This window comes from Esox lucius, chromosome 8 (genome assembly GCF_011004845.1).
Source record: "Esox lucius isolate fEsoLuc1 chromosome 8, fEsoLuc1.pri, whole genome shotgun sequence".
NCBI lineage: Eukaryota > Metazoa > Chordata > Actinopteri > Esociformes > Esocidae > Esox > Esox lucius.
Window position 1 is genome coordinate 27,313,445 of NC_047576.1, and position 12,063 is coordinate 27,325,507.

Genomic DNA, 12,063 nt, shown 5'->3' on the forward strand with positions numbered 1-12,063 from the left:
ATATGTTGCTCACAAGTATTATACCCCAAAACATTAGTATTTGTTAGAGACACTTTTCTCTGCTTTTACAGCTTTGTGTCGTTTTGTACCAGATTTGCAGTGCCAGGGTGATTTTTCAGACAGTTTTTTGGTGTATTTCCTCCAGGTAGTTCAGGTTGGCGGGACAGCAATTTTCAAATATTGTCACTGATTTTTAAGTGGGATAACAAAGTTCACCTTAATTTCAGCCAGTCTCCCCAACCTTCAGATTTTTAACTGACTCTGGCATTTTTTTTTTCAGTATTTCCATTCTTCCTTACATTTTAACAATACACCCAGGCTCTGCAGATGAGAAGCATCCCCACAGCATGATGCTACCATCACCATAATTCACTCGAGGAATGGCAGTGGGATTTTTTTTCATCTGTGTGAACTAAGAGGTCCCACAATACAAGATTGAATACTTATGCAAGTAACATTTCAGCATTTTATTTTGGTAAAAATGTTACCCACAATAAAAACAATGTCACCATAAATTGTTTGAGTGTCAGTGTTTCAAAATAAAATATGAAACCAAATAAATTCTTAATTCAGAAACATTTGAAATTTGGCCAGGAAAATACTTTTGCAAGGCACTGTATATAGCTTGTAAATGCTCTTGTCAGCTATAATCCAATAGCTTGCTTGCATTGTGTGTATACCTGGTCCCGCTGAAACTCTTTGTCTAACATGGCGGTATTCTGGGCAATCTCTTCGTACATGACCCATGTCACCACACTGAAAACAACGACGCTCTCGTGGTTCATGCTCTTCTCCCTCTTTCACATCCTCCTCTTTCTCGTTCTCTTTCTTTTTCATCCCCCTGATTAGACAAAAGAAACAATGGAAAGTTAAACAATGTATTAGTTCAATCCAACAAAAGTTCAAATACTAGAATAAACAATTACAAATGTGGTGTCTGTGCTTTACTGAGCTTGCCAGTTGCAATAGAAACAATAGAGCCTTTTTTCTAAATTTCTAATTCTTCACACCTGACACTGCAGTCAAGCTAATACACTCAAAAGCATTTAAAATAATTAAAATAGTACATAAACCTGCCGCACTCACACCCACACTAGTTAAAAACAACTCACTGATGATCTCTCCCAGTGTACCTGCGTCTCTTGGGACAGTCTTTCATGTAATGGCCAATCTTGCCACAGATTCGACAGCACCTATCATTAGGTGCCAGCTCCCCATCTGTTAGCACCTTGGGGTCAAAGAAGTAACTCTATACCACAGAAGAAAAAATATTCATGTTAGTCATGGGAAATCACCATTAAACACATTTAAAGGGGAACAACGACAAAACGTGAGCACGTGTCAAGGTTCATTAATCTATTTAAATCATCGTTAGACTGTATGTCTAAGGTTGCAGCTTACCCACATGGATAGCAGGGTTGGTCTAAAAGGGGGCTGCGTAAATGTTACATTTCTCTCACTTGACTGGAAGTGCTAGAACTTTGTGGAATAACAAATCCACAGGCGTTGACGACATTTAAAACAACCAAATGCGTGAAAACCAGATACCAAATATAACTTATGTGGGAATTGCAACTGCAGTAAACCCACAGGCTGCCATTTAAATGTCAGAAAAGTATGATTGTGCCTGCGACTGAAATAAATCACAAAACGTTAATCTATTGAGGATTCCCCAGATGCGTTTTTGCACTGTGACAGTTATCCATCATATTGCATCTGTCACTTCCCTGAAGGGAGAGAAATGTGAAATCAAATGGATTAAAACACACTTGACACAATAAGATTCACCTTTATTCCCCTTTAAAAATGTGCACTGTGTTTAAAAGATGCAATCCATTATTTTAGGCCAATGGTTGTTAGGGGTGCTGTCAAGCTAAAACATGTCTCCAGAAACTGTGTACTATGTCATCAAAACCTATTGCTTTAAAATTGGAATTTCATGGCTAACTGAGGTATTATAGGGACTCTACTTAGTTTATGCACATAAAGATAATTACACATTCATCTGAAATTATTTGCTCAAGTCCCAGACAGCATATTTAATGTTTTCATAACTTTCGTTTTATATTGTAGTCATTTACCAGACACTTAGCAACTTACATTTCAACTCAACAGTGTCTGTACAGTGAGGGTAGCAATGCCCATATTTATTCAGAGGGCTGGTATTCAATTAGGTCCCCCCCATTTAATCATATTTTATAAGAAAAAAATAATAATATCTACAGCCCTATATCTACTGTATGTCATACCGCCTCCATGCCAGGCTGGGGGTAGAAGGGAGTACCAAACAGCTTCCGGCCGTTGATAAAGGCCTTCATGATGAAGTTAGTCACTGAGGAGACACAGCGAGGGGGTGTGTTAGGGGCCATTGTGACTGAAATATTACACAAAACTGAGGCCATACTCACTAAAGTACTCTAAAAGAAAGCATATTGTTTCTGATGAGGATAACATTGTTTACTTACTTTTACGAGAAACTCCAGCACCAAGATTGTGATTCAAGTCAAATGGATCTAAGGCCAAAAGAAGTATATTAATGAAATAATTCTAACATTTGTAAAGTGTTTTCTATTACATACAGAATCTCAAATTGCATTCTTTCAAATAAACATTAAAAAAAGATATACAAGAGACCAGACAAGTCGTCAAAATCCCCATAAAACCTTGAGGCAAACCAGGAAAAGTAGCTGTGTTCTTACACCATTCATTCCTTCACTTAAAACACATTATCCATTTTCTGTAGGTTAACACCACCTCGTGTCACTAACTGTGTAAATATCTATCGGACAAGTTTACTTTCATCAATATTGAAACATTATGACCTCTGGTCTAATATTGTACAGGTCCCCTTTTGCCCCCAAAATCAGCCCTGACCCGTCGAGGCATTGACTCCACTAGACCTCTGAAGATGTGCTGTGGTATCTGGCACCAAAACTTTAGCAGCAGATCCGTTAAATCCTGTAAGTTGAGAGGAGGGTCCTCGCAACTTACACGGATACCACAACGCCTGAGCGCTAGGTGTTATGGATATTATGACACGCCAGCAATTTCATTAGGTTGCTAGTGAAATCTATCAATCCCTTCATTATTACCACCATGTAAATAAAGATATTTTTACTACCTTCGATAGCGATGCACTTTGAGGTCCACTGCTTCTCGAAGGTGGTGAGCCGTTTTCTCTGGCGAATGCTGATGACATGCTCCTTGAAGTCAAACTCCTCAGTGTAGAACCTGAGCAGGCCCAGCCAGAGCTCCCCCACAGATTCACTGTTGCACTGCTGTTGCGGTAGACGACGACGCTAAGGTGGAGGACAAGACAGTGAGACGACGCTAAGGTGGAGGCCAAGACAGTGAGACGACGCTAAGGTGGAGGCCAAGACAGTGAGACGACGCTAAGGTGGAGGCCAAGACAGTGAGACGACGCTAAGGTGGAGGCCAAGACAGTGAGACGACGCTAAGGTGGAGGCCAAGACAGTGAGACGACGCTAAGGTGGAGGACAAGACAGTGAGACGACGCTAAGGTGGAGGACAAGACAGTGAGACGACGCTAAGGTGGAGGACAAGACAGTGAGACGACGCTAAGGTGGAGGACAAGACAGTGAGACGACGCTAAGGTGGAGGACAAGACAGTGAGACGACGCTAAGGTGGAGGACAAGACAGTGAGACGACGCTAAGGTGGAGGACAAGACAGTGAGACGACGCTAAGGTGGAGGACAAGACAGTGAGACGACGCTAAGGAGGAGAACAAGACAGCGAGACGATGATAATCTGGAGGACAAGACAGTTCATCTTCTATTATAGAAGTCCTTTAATGACAGCAACTACTTGGGAAAGAATTGCTTTTCCTGTTTTTATTATTCAAGATCTAATGTGGCATGTGATTGGTTGAATTAGTACTAATTATAATATAAGGGAGCAAACTATTTGAGGGGGACATCCTGATTCTTAAAAATAACTAAAACCAAATTGCAACTGTAGAAATGAGAATGGAGCTACAGATGTCCGAGACTAAACATCTCACCAGTTCCTCAATGTCATCAAAGAAGAAAGCATTCCAACCATCCACCATCCTCTGTGGTGCAGTCTGTCCATCAAAGATCTAAAGAAGAGACCAACTTTGGGTTATCTTCCAAAGCTTAGGAAATTGCTCTTAAAGACTTTGTGTACATCAGCTACGTTCACAGACGGGCCGTAATAGGACCCACTTTGAAGTGGGTAGAAGGTTTAACAGGGGGTAAGTGGACAGCACCTCTTGGAGAACAGGGATGACAGGGGGCTCTCTCTGCTGGAGGAAGTAGAGCACCATCAGGATGTAGGCATAGGACGACAGACTTCCTCTAGATGCGTCACCTATGTCACAGCGCTTTGCGAACACCTTCATGGTATATCCCAGGAACTGCACACGAGAGTCTAGAGCCGCGTAGGTCGCCAGCATTCTGGTGTTGTGCTGAGCCTGGATGACAATCCAATCATACAGATGAAATCAATTGCTTAAGTTAGTAAGCAATGGTTTAGATAACTTAGGCTTAAGTCGCAAAGGGTATTTTATCCATTGATAGTACTGTCACTCACCAGTCCTTTGGGATCTGTAATGGTAAGTATACTTTCAAATCATCAGGGTTGTTTTACGCACCAGAGTATTGTAGAGACTGATGTCTGCCTCCAGTCCACTCTGCCTGTGTTCAAACTTCACAATAGGCACTTTGGCTGTTGTGATAGGCAAGATGTTCCTCAGACCTGACAGGAAAACACAGGTCAATCAATCACCAAGTCACATTATTCGGACAGGGGTGCTGTGAAAGAACATGTCGCTTACCTGTGTGTTTCTTTAGCACTTTGGCCAGGCCTTCAATGATCTCTTTGCAGTTCAACTTCTGTTGAAAAGAGAGAAATAGACACATAAATCCCAGAATAACTGAGGCATGAACAAATTGCAAAGAGTTTCAAAGTACAATAAAAATGTCTTGACAGTCCAGTCAGCTCAGATACCTCTGCTGTGTCATGGCCCTCTAGGGTCATGCAGATGTCCAGGTCGCTGTCACGGAAACCAAAGCCGTTCTTGGAGGAGCCAAACAAACACAGCTGGGCCTTGTCTGTGGGACGAAATAAAACAAGTATTAAAATACCTGAATTGAGGTACTATACAGGACTATACAGGAATTTCCATCTTCCTCCACCCTACATTTATCGCAGCAATTAGAGATGCATGTCACGTGTTATCAATACATACCATTGTACTCCTTTCTTATAAACCTCTCCAGAATGGCCAAAATTTGCTCTCTCTTCTGCTGCTCTCCAACAGAAGGGGACAGCTCCTCTACAAACATTCACATTGGAGGAATTTAGCAGACTTGGACACGTTACTGACTGCAAACATTTGAATACCTAGTACTTGCAATGGAATATATGCTATTCTGCTGGCCTTACCAACACATTTAAAAAATGTTTTAAAGGTCTATAGAAAGCTTGAGCATTACTGTATGTTAAGCCATTGTGGAACTCAAACCTTGGCCTCGTAATGAACACAGCTAAGTGTGGGGCATTGACTTTACCGCTGCACCATTCAGGGGTCTCTAGGTGTTCTAAATATAATATATTCTTACGGCATCATAATTGAAACTTACGGCATGATGTTAAACTAATACTCTCTATGACAATCGGAAACTTGTTTTAAACTAGTTTACGGGGCTTTCATTGTTTCGGTAATTTTTTTCTGCCCCCTCTCACGTAGACCCAACAAATAGATAATTACATTCGTAACCAACTATTTTTCTCATCGATTTTTATCAAATAGTTGTTTCAGCCACACAAGAAACACTCCAAGAGAATCTGGACAAACCACTCCAACATTACTTGGCGGTCTTGGACAGAATATAGCAGCGGGTGACTTACGGTAGCAGAGTCTACAAAGACCATCCAGTATGGCACAGAAGCGGTCGGTCATGGGCGGCAGCGGCTTGAGCTCGATCTTCTTGAAGTCCTCTGGACACTCGTCCTTCAGGTGGCCGTCTCTCTTACAGATGCTGCACACCACCGTAGGAGGCTATAAGGGGGCAAAAGTAATAAAGGCAATAGACCTATTGGAAAGTAGATCCTCTCAACATCCAAATTACTATTCACACATTACCATGAGAATACCAGATACCCTTTCCTTTTTACAAAACATAAGCCAAATCTATTTAAAAGTAAATATTACATTTACGCCACAGGAGTTTCGTAGTTTATATAGAGATACAAATAATGTGTTGCAGAATTGACATTATCAATAAGAAAACATGTTTGATGAGCAGAAATGTATCATGGGGGTTTTTACTTTTCCGCCGGTGAAGATCATACTGTCAAAGACATAGTGCAGGTCCTCAGGTGCAATATGTCCCTGCTTCTCCTCCTCCTCCTCCTCCTCCTCCTCTTCCTCTTCATCACTGTCCAGCAGGCCGTTCTGTATCAAATGGGATGCGGAGGAATGCTTCACGTCACCAGGCTCAGGTCCAGACCCATCAGTTGAACTGCCGCCCTCACTGAGTACCAAGTCCGTAAGGCCACTGTTCAATGCCCTCTCCTCCAGAGATGGATCTGCTTCGAGCTCTTCATCACCCCCACCATCGCCTTCCTCATCGTATCTTGTCGCAGACCGTAGAACGTTCAGACAGTTTATTTTGATCTCTACATCTGCACCCTTCTCAGACAGTCCTTCCACCTGTTTCCTCCCACCATGTTTGGCGGTCTTCTTGGCTCTCTGGCACCCACCGGGGATTCTGTCCGCACTCTGCGGGCAGGCAAAGTATTTGTAAGCTGTGCGGAAGCGCTCCTGGATGTACTCAAACACCATCTGACTGTTCAGGCTGCGGGCGACGTTCCTCTTCAGGGCAAACGGATCTGACATGAAGAGGGAATTGGAAAAAGATAAGTTCAAAGGTAGCGGTGCAGTAATGTGGATAAACTCACCGTCTCCACCTTCTGACTGTCCAGGCACAACTATAAACACCTAGTACAGGCATATGTAAGAGTTTGTTTACATTACGCGACATTTTCCGAGAGATATCAAACAAGACTTGAGACGGTAGATGTTTTGTGTAAACTTGCAGCTATGTCAACATACTGATCGCTCAAGACATTCCGAGGTGGCGCACACCACATTCTCCATAGAGCCCCCCTGGAGTTTTACAGGTTATGAAGACAATTGGGTCAGGAGCTCCATACATTTCCCCACGACTGACGGCTACAATCATGCGTGCTGAACATGCCGGTGGTAATTTAAACGCTACGGAAATGATTATGCCATTAAACCTAGCTAACATTTTATTCTCTGTCGCGTAATGTAAACAAGCCCTAACTGGCGGACACAGCCGAGATCCGGAACATCTTGTTAAGAGTGAAACCTGGTGTTTGCCTTCCATAGTAGCCCATCAATGACTGTTCATCGGTTTGTTCCAAGATGCCATTCTACACACAACTGTTGCACTACAGAAATATTTGGCAGTGTATGGCTAGCCTGTTCGCTTTCATGATTTATGCAATTCTCATTTAACCCCTCATTAATTCACTGTTTTCATTGTGGCTGATTCAGTTCAGGCCAGAAATCCTAGGCCAACTGGCATAGAAATAAAAAAGGTAACGTTGATCCCCGTTCAGGGAGTCTCTCCATCCCTCCATCTTACCCTCGATAGCAAGCCTCCGCCGGGGCCAGTTTTTCATCTCTCTGGACAGGAGCTCTTTGAGGCGGATGCTGATGATGTGTTCCTCCAGGGCAAACTCCAAAGTATAGAACCTCAGCAGCTCCAGCCACAGCTGGCCCAGGGACACCCCCTTACCCAGATCTAGGGCCAGACGTGTCTGAGAATAACAGTAGACTGTTAGATGGGACATATGCCTAGTTCCCAGGGCTAAATGGCAAGAGGACCTGAACAAGAGAGGTGATCTGAAACCTGAACACCATAAGTGGCATGGATACAGACATAAATTGACTAGGGTGTTAAACCATAAAAAAATCCCTATAACTGGAGATAAAATCTAAAGGAGACCCCAGTGTGCTACAGCAGAGCATAGCCTTTAGGACTACAGCCCCAATTTTCTTTTAATTGGCAGTCAAATCAATTATAGAATGTAGAGTTTGTTTGATAAAAATCCCAATCAAAGACATGGAGTACTCACCATCCCCTCAGTGTGCCGGTTCTTCACAACAGGTTTCTTCTGCACCGGCTTGGCCTTTCCTCCTTCCCCCCGGCCGTCCCCTCTCCCCTCTGTACTAGGGGCTCTGTGCTCCCACCCCACAAATATATCCATCTCTATCCCCGTCAGATGGTACTCATCCACGTGCTTTACATCAAAGCCTTCAATCTAAAATCAACAGAATATTAGTTAAAAACAGCATAGGTACACAAAGTTACTGAAAACAAATGAAAGCCATCAAGAGTCAAAGTATTTTATAAATTCTAACATACTGGGGACTAGTTCTAAACAATGACAAAATGTGGGTCAGGGAACACAACGGCCACTTATCCTTGTGATTTTGTTTATTTCTATGTCACCAACCCAGTAGCCGAAGTAGACAGGGAGGATGGGCTCTCTCCGTTGTTGGAGGAAGAATATGACCATGAGGGAGAAGGAGTAGGAGGGAATGCCCCCCTCAGCCTGGCAGTCAATGTGGCACAGCTAGAGAGAAAAAAAGGTCAGGCATAGCCGGCTTATAATCAAAATTAATACACAGAATGCAAATCCAAGTATTTCAGCTTCCACTCTTGCCAGCCTTATACCCAAATAACCCTGCTGAGCATTACCTTGGCCCAGAGGCGGAAGGCCAGTACCAGAGGCACCAGTCTGGGCTCCAGTCTAGCCAGGGCAGCCAGGTGGTTGGTGGTGAGGCAGGCTACATCATTACCGGCACTCACCTTGCACATCAACCCACTGTGGAGACAACACACATTTGAAAGGTGCATCCAACTATGACGGTCAGTGTTAGTAAGGCTGACAAATGTTAGGCAGGGCTCAACGGTAACACTGTTTGCCTCTGGCGCAGCGGGGCCAGTCGGTTTGAAACGTACTGGCACCAAAAACATTTTTACTCACCCGCCTACCAAAAGTTGTAATTTATCAGCATTACAAAACATAACCAAATGCTTTTGTTACTCATTAAGGGCCCTGAAGACAGATTGTCAGCCACCCGCTTGGCTGTCATTCAGACCAGGTGCTGTTTGCTATTGGCATAGCTCATCCGGGATGGTTTGCAAAATTTGTCAGCGCTCTAGCCAGGAACTTAAGACAGATGACAGTGTATATGAGTTCCATCGAAGTAAAAACAGGCACATTCGTTTTTGTACTGAGGTGAAAATATTTGCTTTCGTTTGAGCTATCCTTCACTGCCTTCTTCACTTGAGTGACTCATGCAAGTTTTTAAATGTTTTATTAAAAAACAATACCAGACAGCCACGCGTCACATCACTGCTCAACTCTAGACTAGCCAACAGCACACGCAAAGAGCTGTGAGGTAGATATTTGTGTGGATGTCAGTTTATAAAGCTATTATTATTATTATTTTAAATCTTCTTTTTTTTTTGCAATGTCCCGATCAGGACAGTGACTTGCTAGTTTTATTATCCTGAAATTACATTTTACTAGCACAGGGCCATTGTTTTTGTCCAGCTCTGGTTCAAACTACAAATAAATTCCTTGATATTCTTACAAGTTCGCTCATTAACGACAGAGTAAATAAATCTGTAAACGATCAAATCGAGGATCTAAACTCAACACTGCGAAATACATTAGATACGGTTGCACTACTAAAAACTAAAGAAATACGCAACAAGAAACTTGCTCCCTGGTACACAGACAATACTAGAGCACTTAAGCAAGCCTCCAGAAAATTGGAGTGAAAGTGGCTAGCAAGTATTCAGACTAGCCTGGACAGACAGCACATTACAAAACTGAAAATCACTCAGGTCAGTAATGAATACATGAACTACTTTGATGAAAAGGTCATCACCATTAGAAAACAAATAACTGATTCCTCCTTAAATAGTTATGGTCCTCAAAATCTCAGTTGTCCTGAACATTTTCTGAACCTCCCTGACCAGGTGTCAATGGGGACACTTGAATTTTTTGATGCTGTATCACTCGACACATTCACTACATTTGTAATGTGTTCTAAACCCACAAACTGTCAGCTAGACCTGATTCCAACAAAATTACTTAAGGAGCCATTTCCTGTGCTAGTTCTGCCAATGTTGAACATAATAAATTGCTCCCTTTCCTCCAGATGCGTACAAAACTCACAAAAAATTGCGTAAATTAAGCCTTTTCTAAAAATAAATCTAATCTGGATCCCAACATATTAAACAATTATAGGCCAATATCTTTTGTTCCTCTCAAAAATCTTAGAAAAATGTGTTTCCCAACAACTGAATGCCTTCCTGAAGACAAATAACATTTATGAAATGCTCCAGTCCGGTTTCAGATCCCATCATAGTACTGAGACTGCACTCGTGAAGGTATCAAATGACCTTCTAATGGCCCTAGACAATGGTTCTGCATCCGTCCTGTTGCTTCTTGATCTTAGTGCTGCTTTTGACCCTATTGATCAATCCCTTCTCTTAGAGAGACTGGAAACCCATATTGGGCTACATGGACATGTTCTAGCCTGGTTTAAGTCTTATTTATCTGAAAGATGTCAGTTTGTTAGTGTGTATGGCATATCTTCTGACAAGTCAAAGGTATGCTTTGGTGTTCCTCAAGGCTCTGTTCTGGGCCCATTGTTCTCACTATATATGCTGCCACTGGGCGATGTACCCCGAAATCACAATGTACATTTTCACTGTTATGCTGATTACACAGTTATATATTTCAATGAAGTATGGAGAAGCCCCAAAATGAGCTACTTTGGAAGCATGCATTTCAGATATTAAGAAGTGGATGACAGAGAACTTCTTGCTGTTAAACCCAAGAAAAACAGAAATGCTAGTTTTAGGACCCAAGAAACAAAGAACGTTGTTAGCAGATCTCACTGTGAACCTCGACGGCTGCATGGTCGTATCCCAAAAAACTGTAAAAAACCTTGGCGTTACCCTTGACCCTGACCTCTCCTTTGAAGAACATATAAAATATCTCAAGAACTGCTTATTTTCATCTTCGAAACATTGCAAAAATCTGAATCTTCCTATCACAAACTGATGCAGAAAAACAAATCCATGCTTTCGTTACTTCTAGAATAGATTACTGCAATGCTCTTCTCTCTGGTTACCCTGACAAATCAATAAATAACTCTAACAAAACAATACTAACTCTAACAAAACATTTTGAACACATTACTCCTGTACTAGCGTCCTTACACTGGCTGCCTGTTAGGGTTAGGGCTGATAAGGTTTTACTGCAAACCTATAAATCAATACATGGACTTGCTCCTACTTCCTCGCTGAAATGCTCCAGCCATACATACCTACACGTAACCTACGATCGCAAGATGCAGGCCTTTTAATAGTACCTAGAATTTCTAAACAAACAGCCGGAGGCAGGGCCTTTTCTCATAGAGCTCCACTACTGTGGAATGATCTGCCAATTAAGGTTAGAAATACAAACTCTTTGCAAACGTTCAAGTGTCTACTAAAAACGAATCTCTACAGCACAGTTTATAATAGGTGTAGCCTGGCCCGGGGGCGTGAAGGTGACCAGAAGGCTTGATACTGTCCACCCTTGCTGTCTTGCAAGGGGGGCTCTTGTCACCACTGGAATGCCCTCCCTCCAATACCTTTTGGGGGAAGAGTCACTGGGTTGTTGTTGTCTCTGTTGCGCAATTGTGCTGTACTCTGCTGGTAATACTCGGCCCTCATTCAGGGTGGTTGCGGTTGGTGGGTGTTCCTTTGGTTGATGCTTGGCAAAGGGTGGATTGATTTCCTGCCTGTTGGGCCCTGTCCGGGGCCTCCCCTGGGTAGGGCCACAGTGTCACCGGACACCCCCGTCTCAGTCCCAAGGTCTTACACTGCTATACTATTGTGCTGGGGGATTGGGTCAGTTCACCTTCCCCACTAAGTTCTGCTTCTCCACTATAAATCGTTGTTGATATGAATTTTCCC

At 42.7% G+C, this 12,063-nt stretch overlaps 1 protein-coding gene across 8 annotated transcripts in view; it reads right to left on the reverse strand.

Moving 5' to 3' along the window:
• The window catches only part of tut4 (terminal uridylyl transferase 4), a 33,311-nt gene that overhangs the window by 2,868 nt on the left and 18,380 nt on the right, over nucleotides 1-12,063 (reverse strand). For 6 of the 8 annotated variants that reach the window (XM_010872472.3, XM_010872471.3, XM_010872473.3 and 3 more), the window contains 17 exons: nucleotides 8,779-8,905; nucleotides 8,534-8,653; nucleotides 8,153-8,338; nucleotides 7,660-7,834; nucleotides 6,315-6,877; nucleotides 5,894-6,044; nucleotides 5,232-5,318; nucleotides 4,991-5,094; nucleotides 4,818-4,875; nucleotides 4,635-4,738; nucleotides 4,251-4,454; nucleotides 4,023-4,100; nucleotides 3,122-3,299; nucleotides 2,466-2,513; nucleotides 2,250-2,332; nucleotides 1,113-1,249; nucleotides 681-841 (listed from right to left, as the gene is read on the reverse strand). In XM_010872472.3, coding sequence (XP_010870774.2) covers nucleotides 681-841; nucleotides 1,113-1,249; nucleotides 2,250-2,332; nucleotides 2,466-2,513; nucleotides 3,122-3,299; nucleotides 4,023-4,100; nucleotides 4,251-4,454; nucleotides 4,635-4,738; nucleotides 4,818-4,875; nucleotides 4,991-5,094; nucleotides 5,232-5,318; nucleotides 5,894-6,044; nucleotides 6,315-6,877; nucleotides 7,660-7,834; nucleotides 8,153-8,338; nucleotides 8,534-8,653; nucleotides 8,779-8,905 — 2,564 coding nt within the window. The remainder of the gene's footprint in view (nucleotides 1-680; nucleotides 842-1,112; nucleotides 1,250-2,249; nucleotides 2,333-2,465; nucleotides 2,514-3,121; nucleotides 3,300-4,022; nucleotides 4,101-4,250; nucleotides 4,455-4,634; nucleotides 4,739-4,817; nucleotides 4,876-4,990; nucleotides 5,095-5,231; nucleotides 5,319-5,893; nucleotides 6,045-6,314; nucleotides 6,878-7,659; nucleotides 7,835-8,152; nucleotides 8,339-8,533; nucleotides 8,654-8,778; nucleotides 8,906-12,063) is intronic. The other 2 variants (XM_010872477.3, XM_010872474.3) reach the window with 1 other exon arrangement.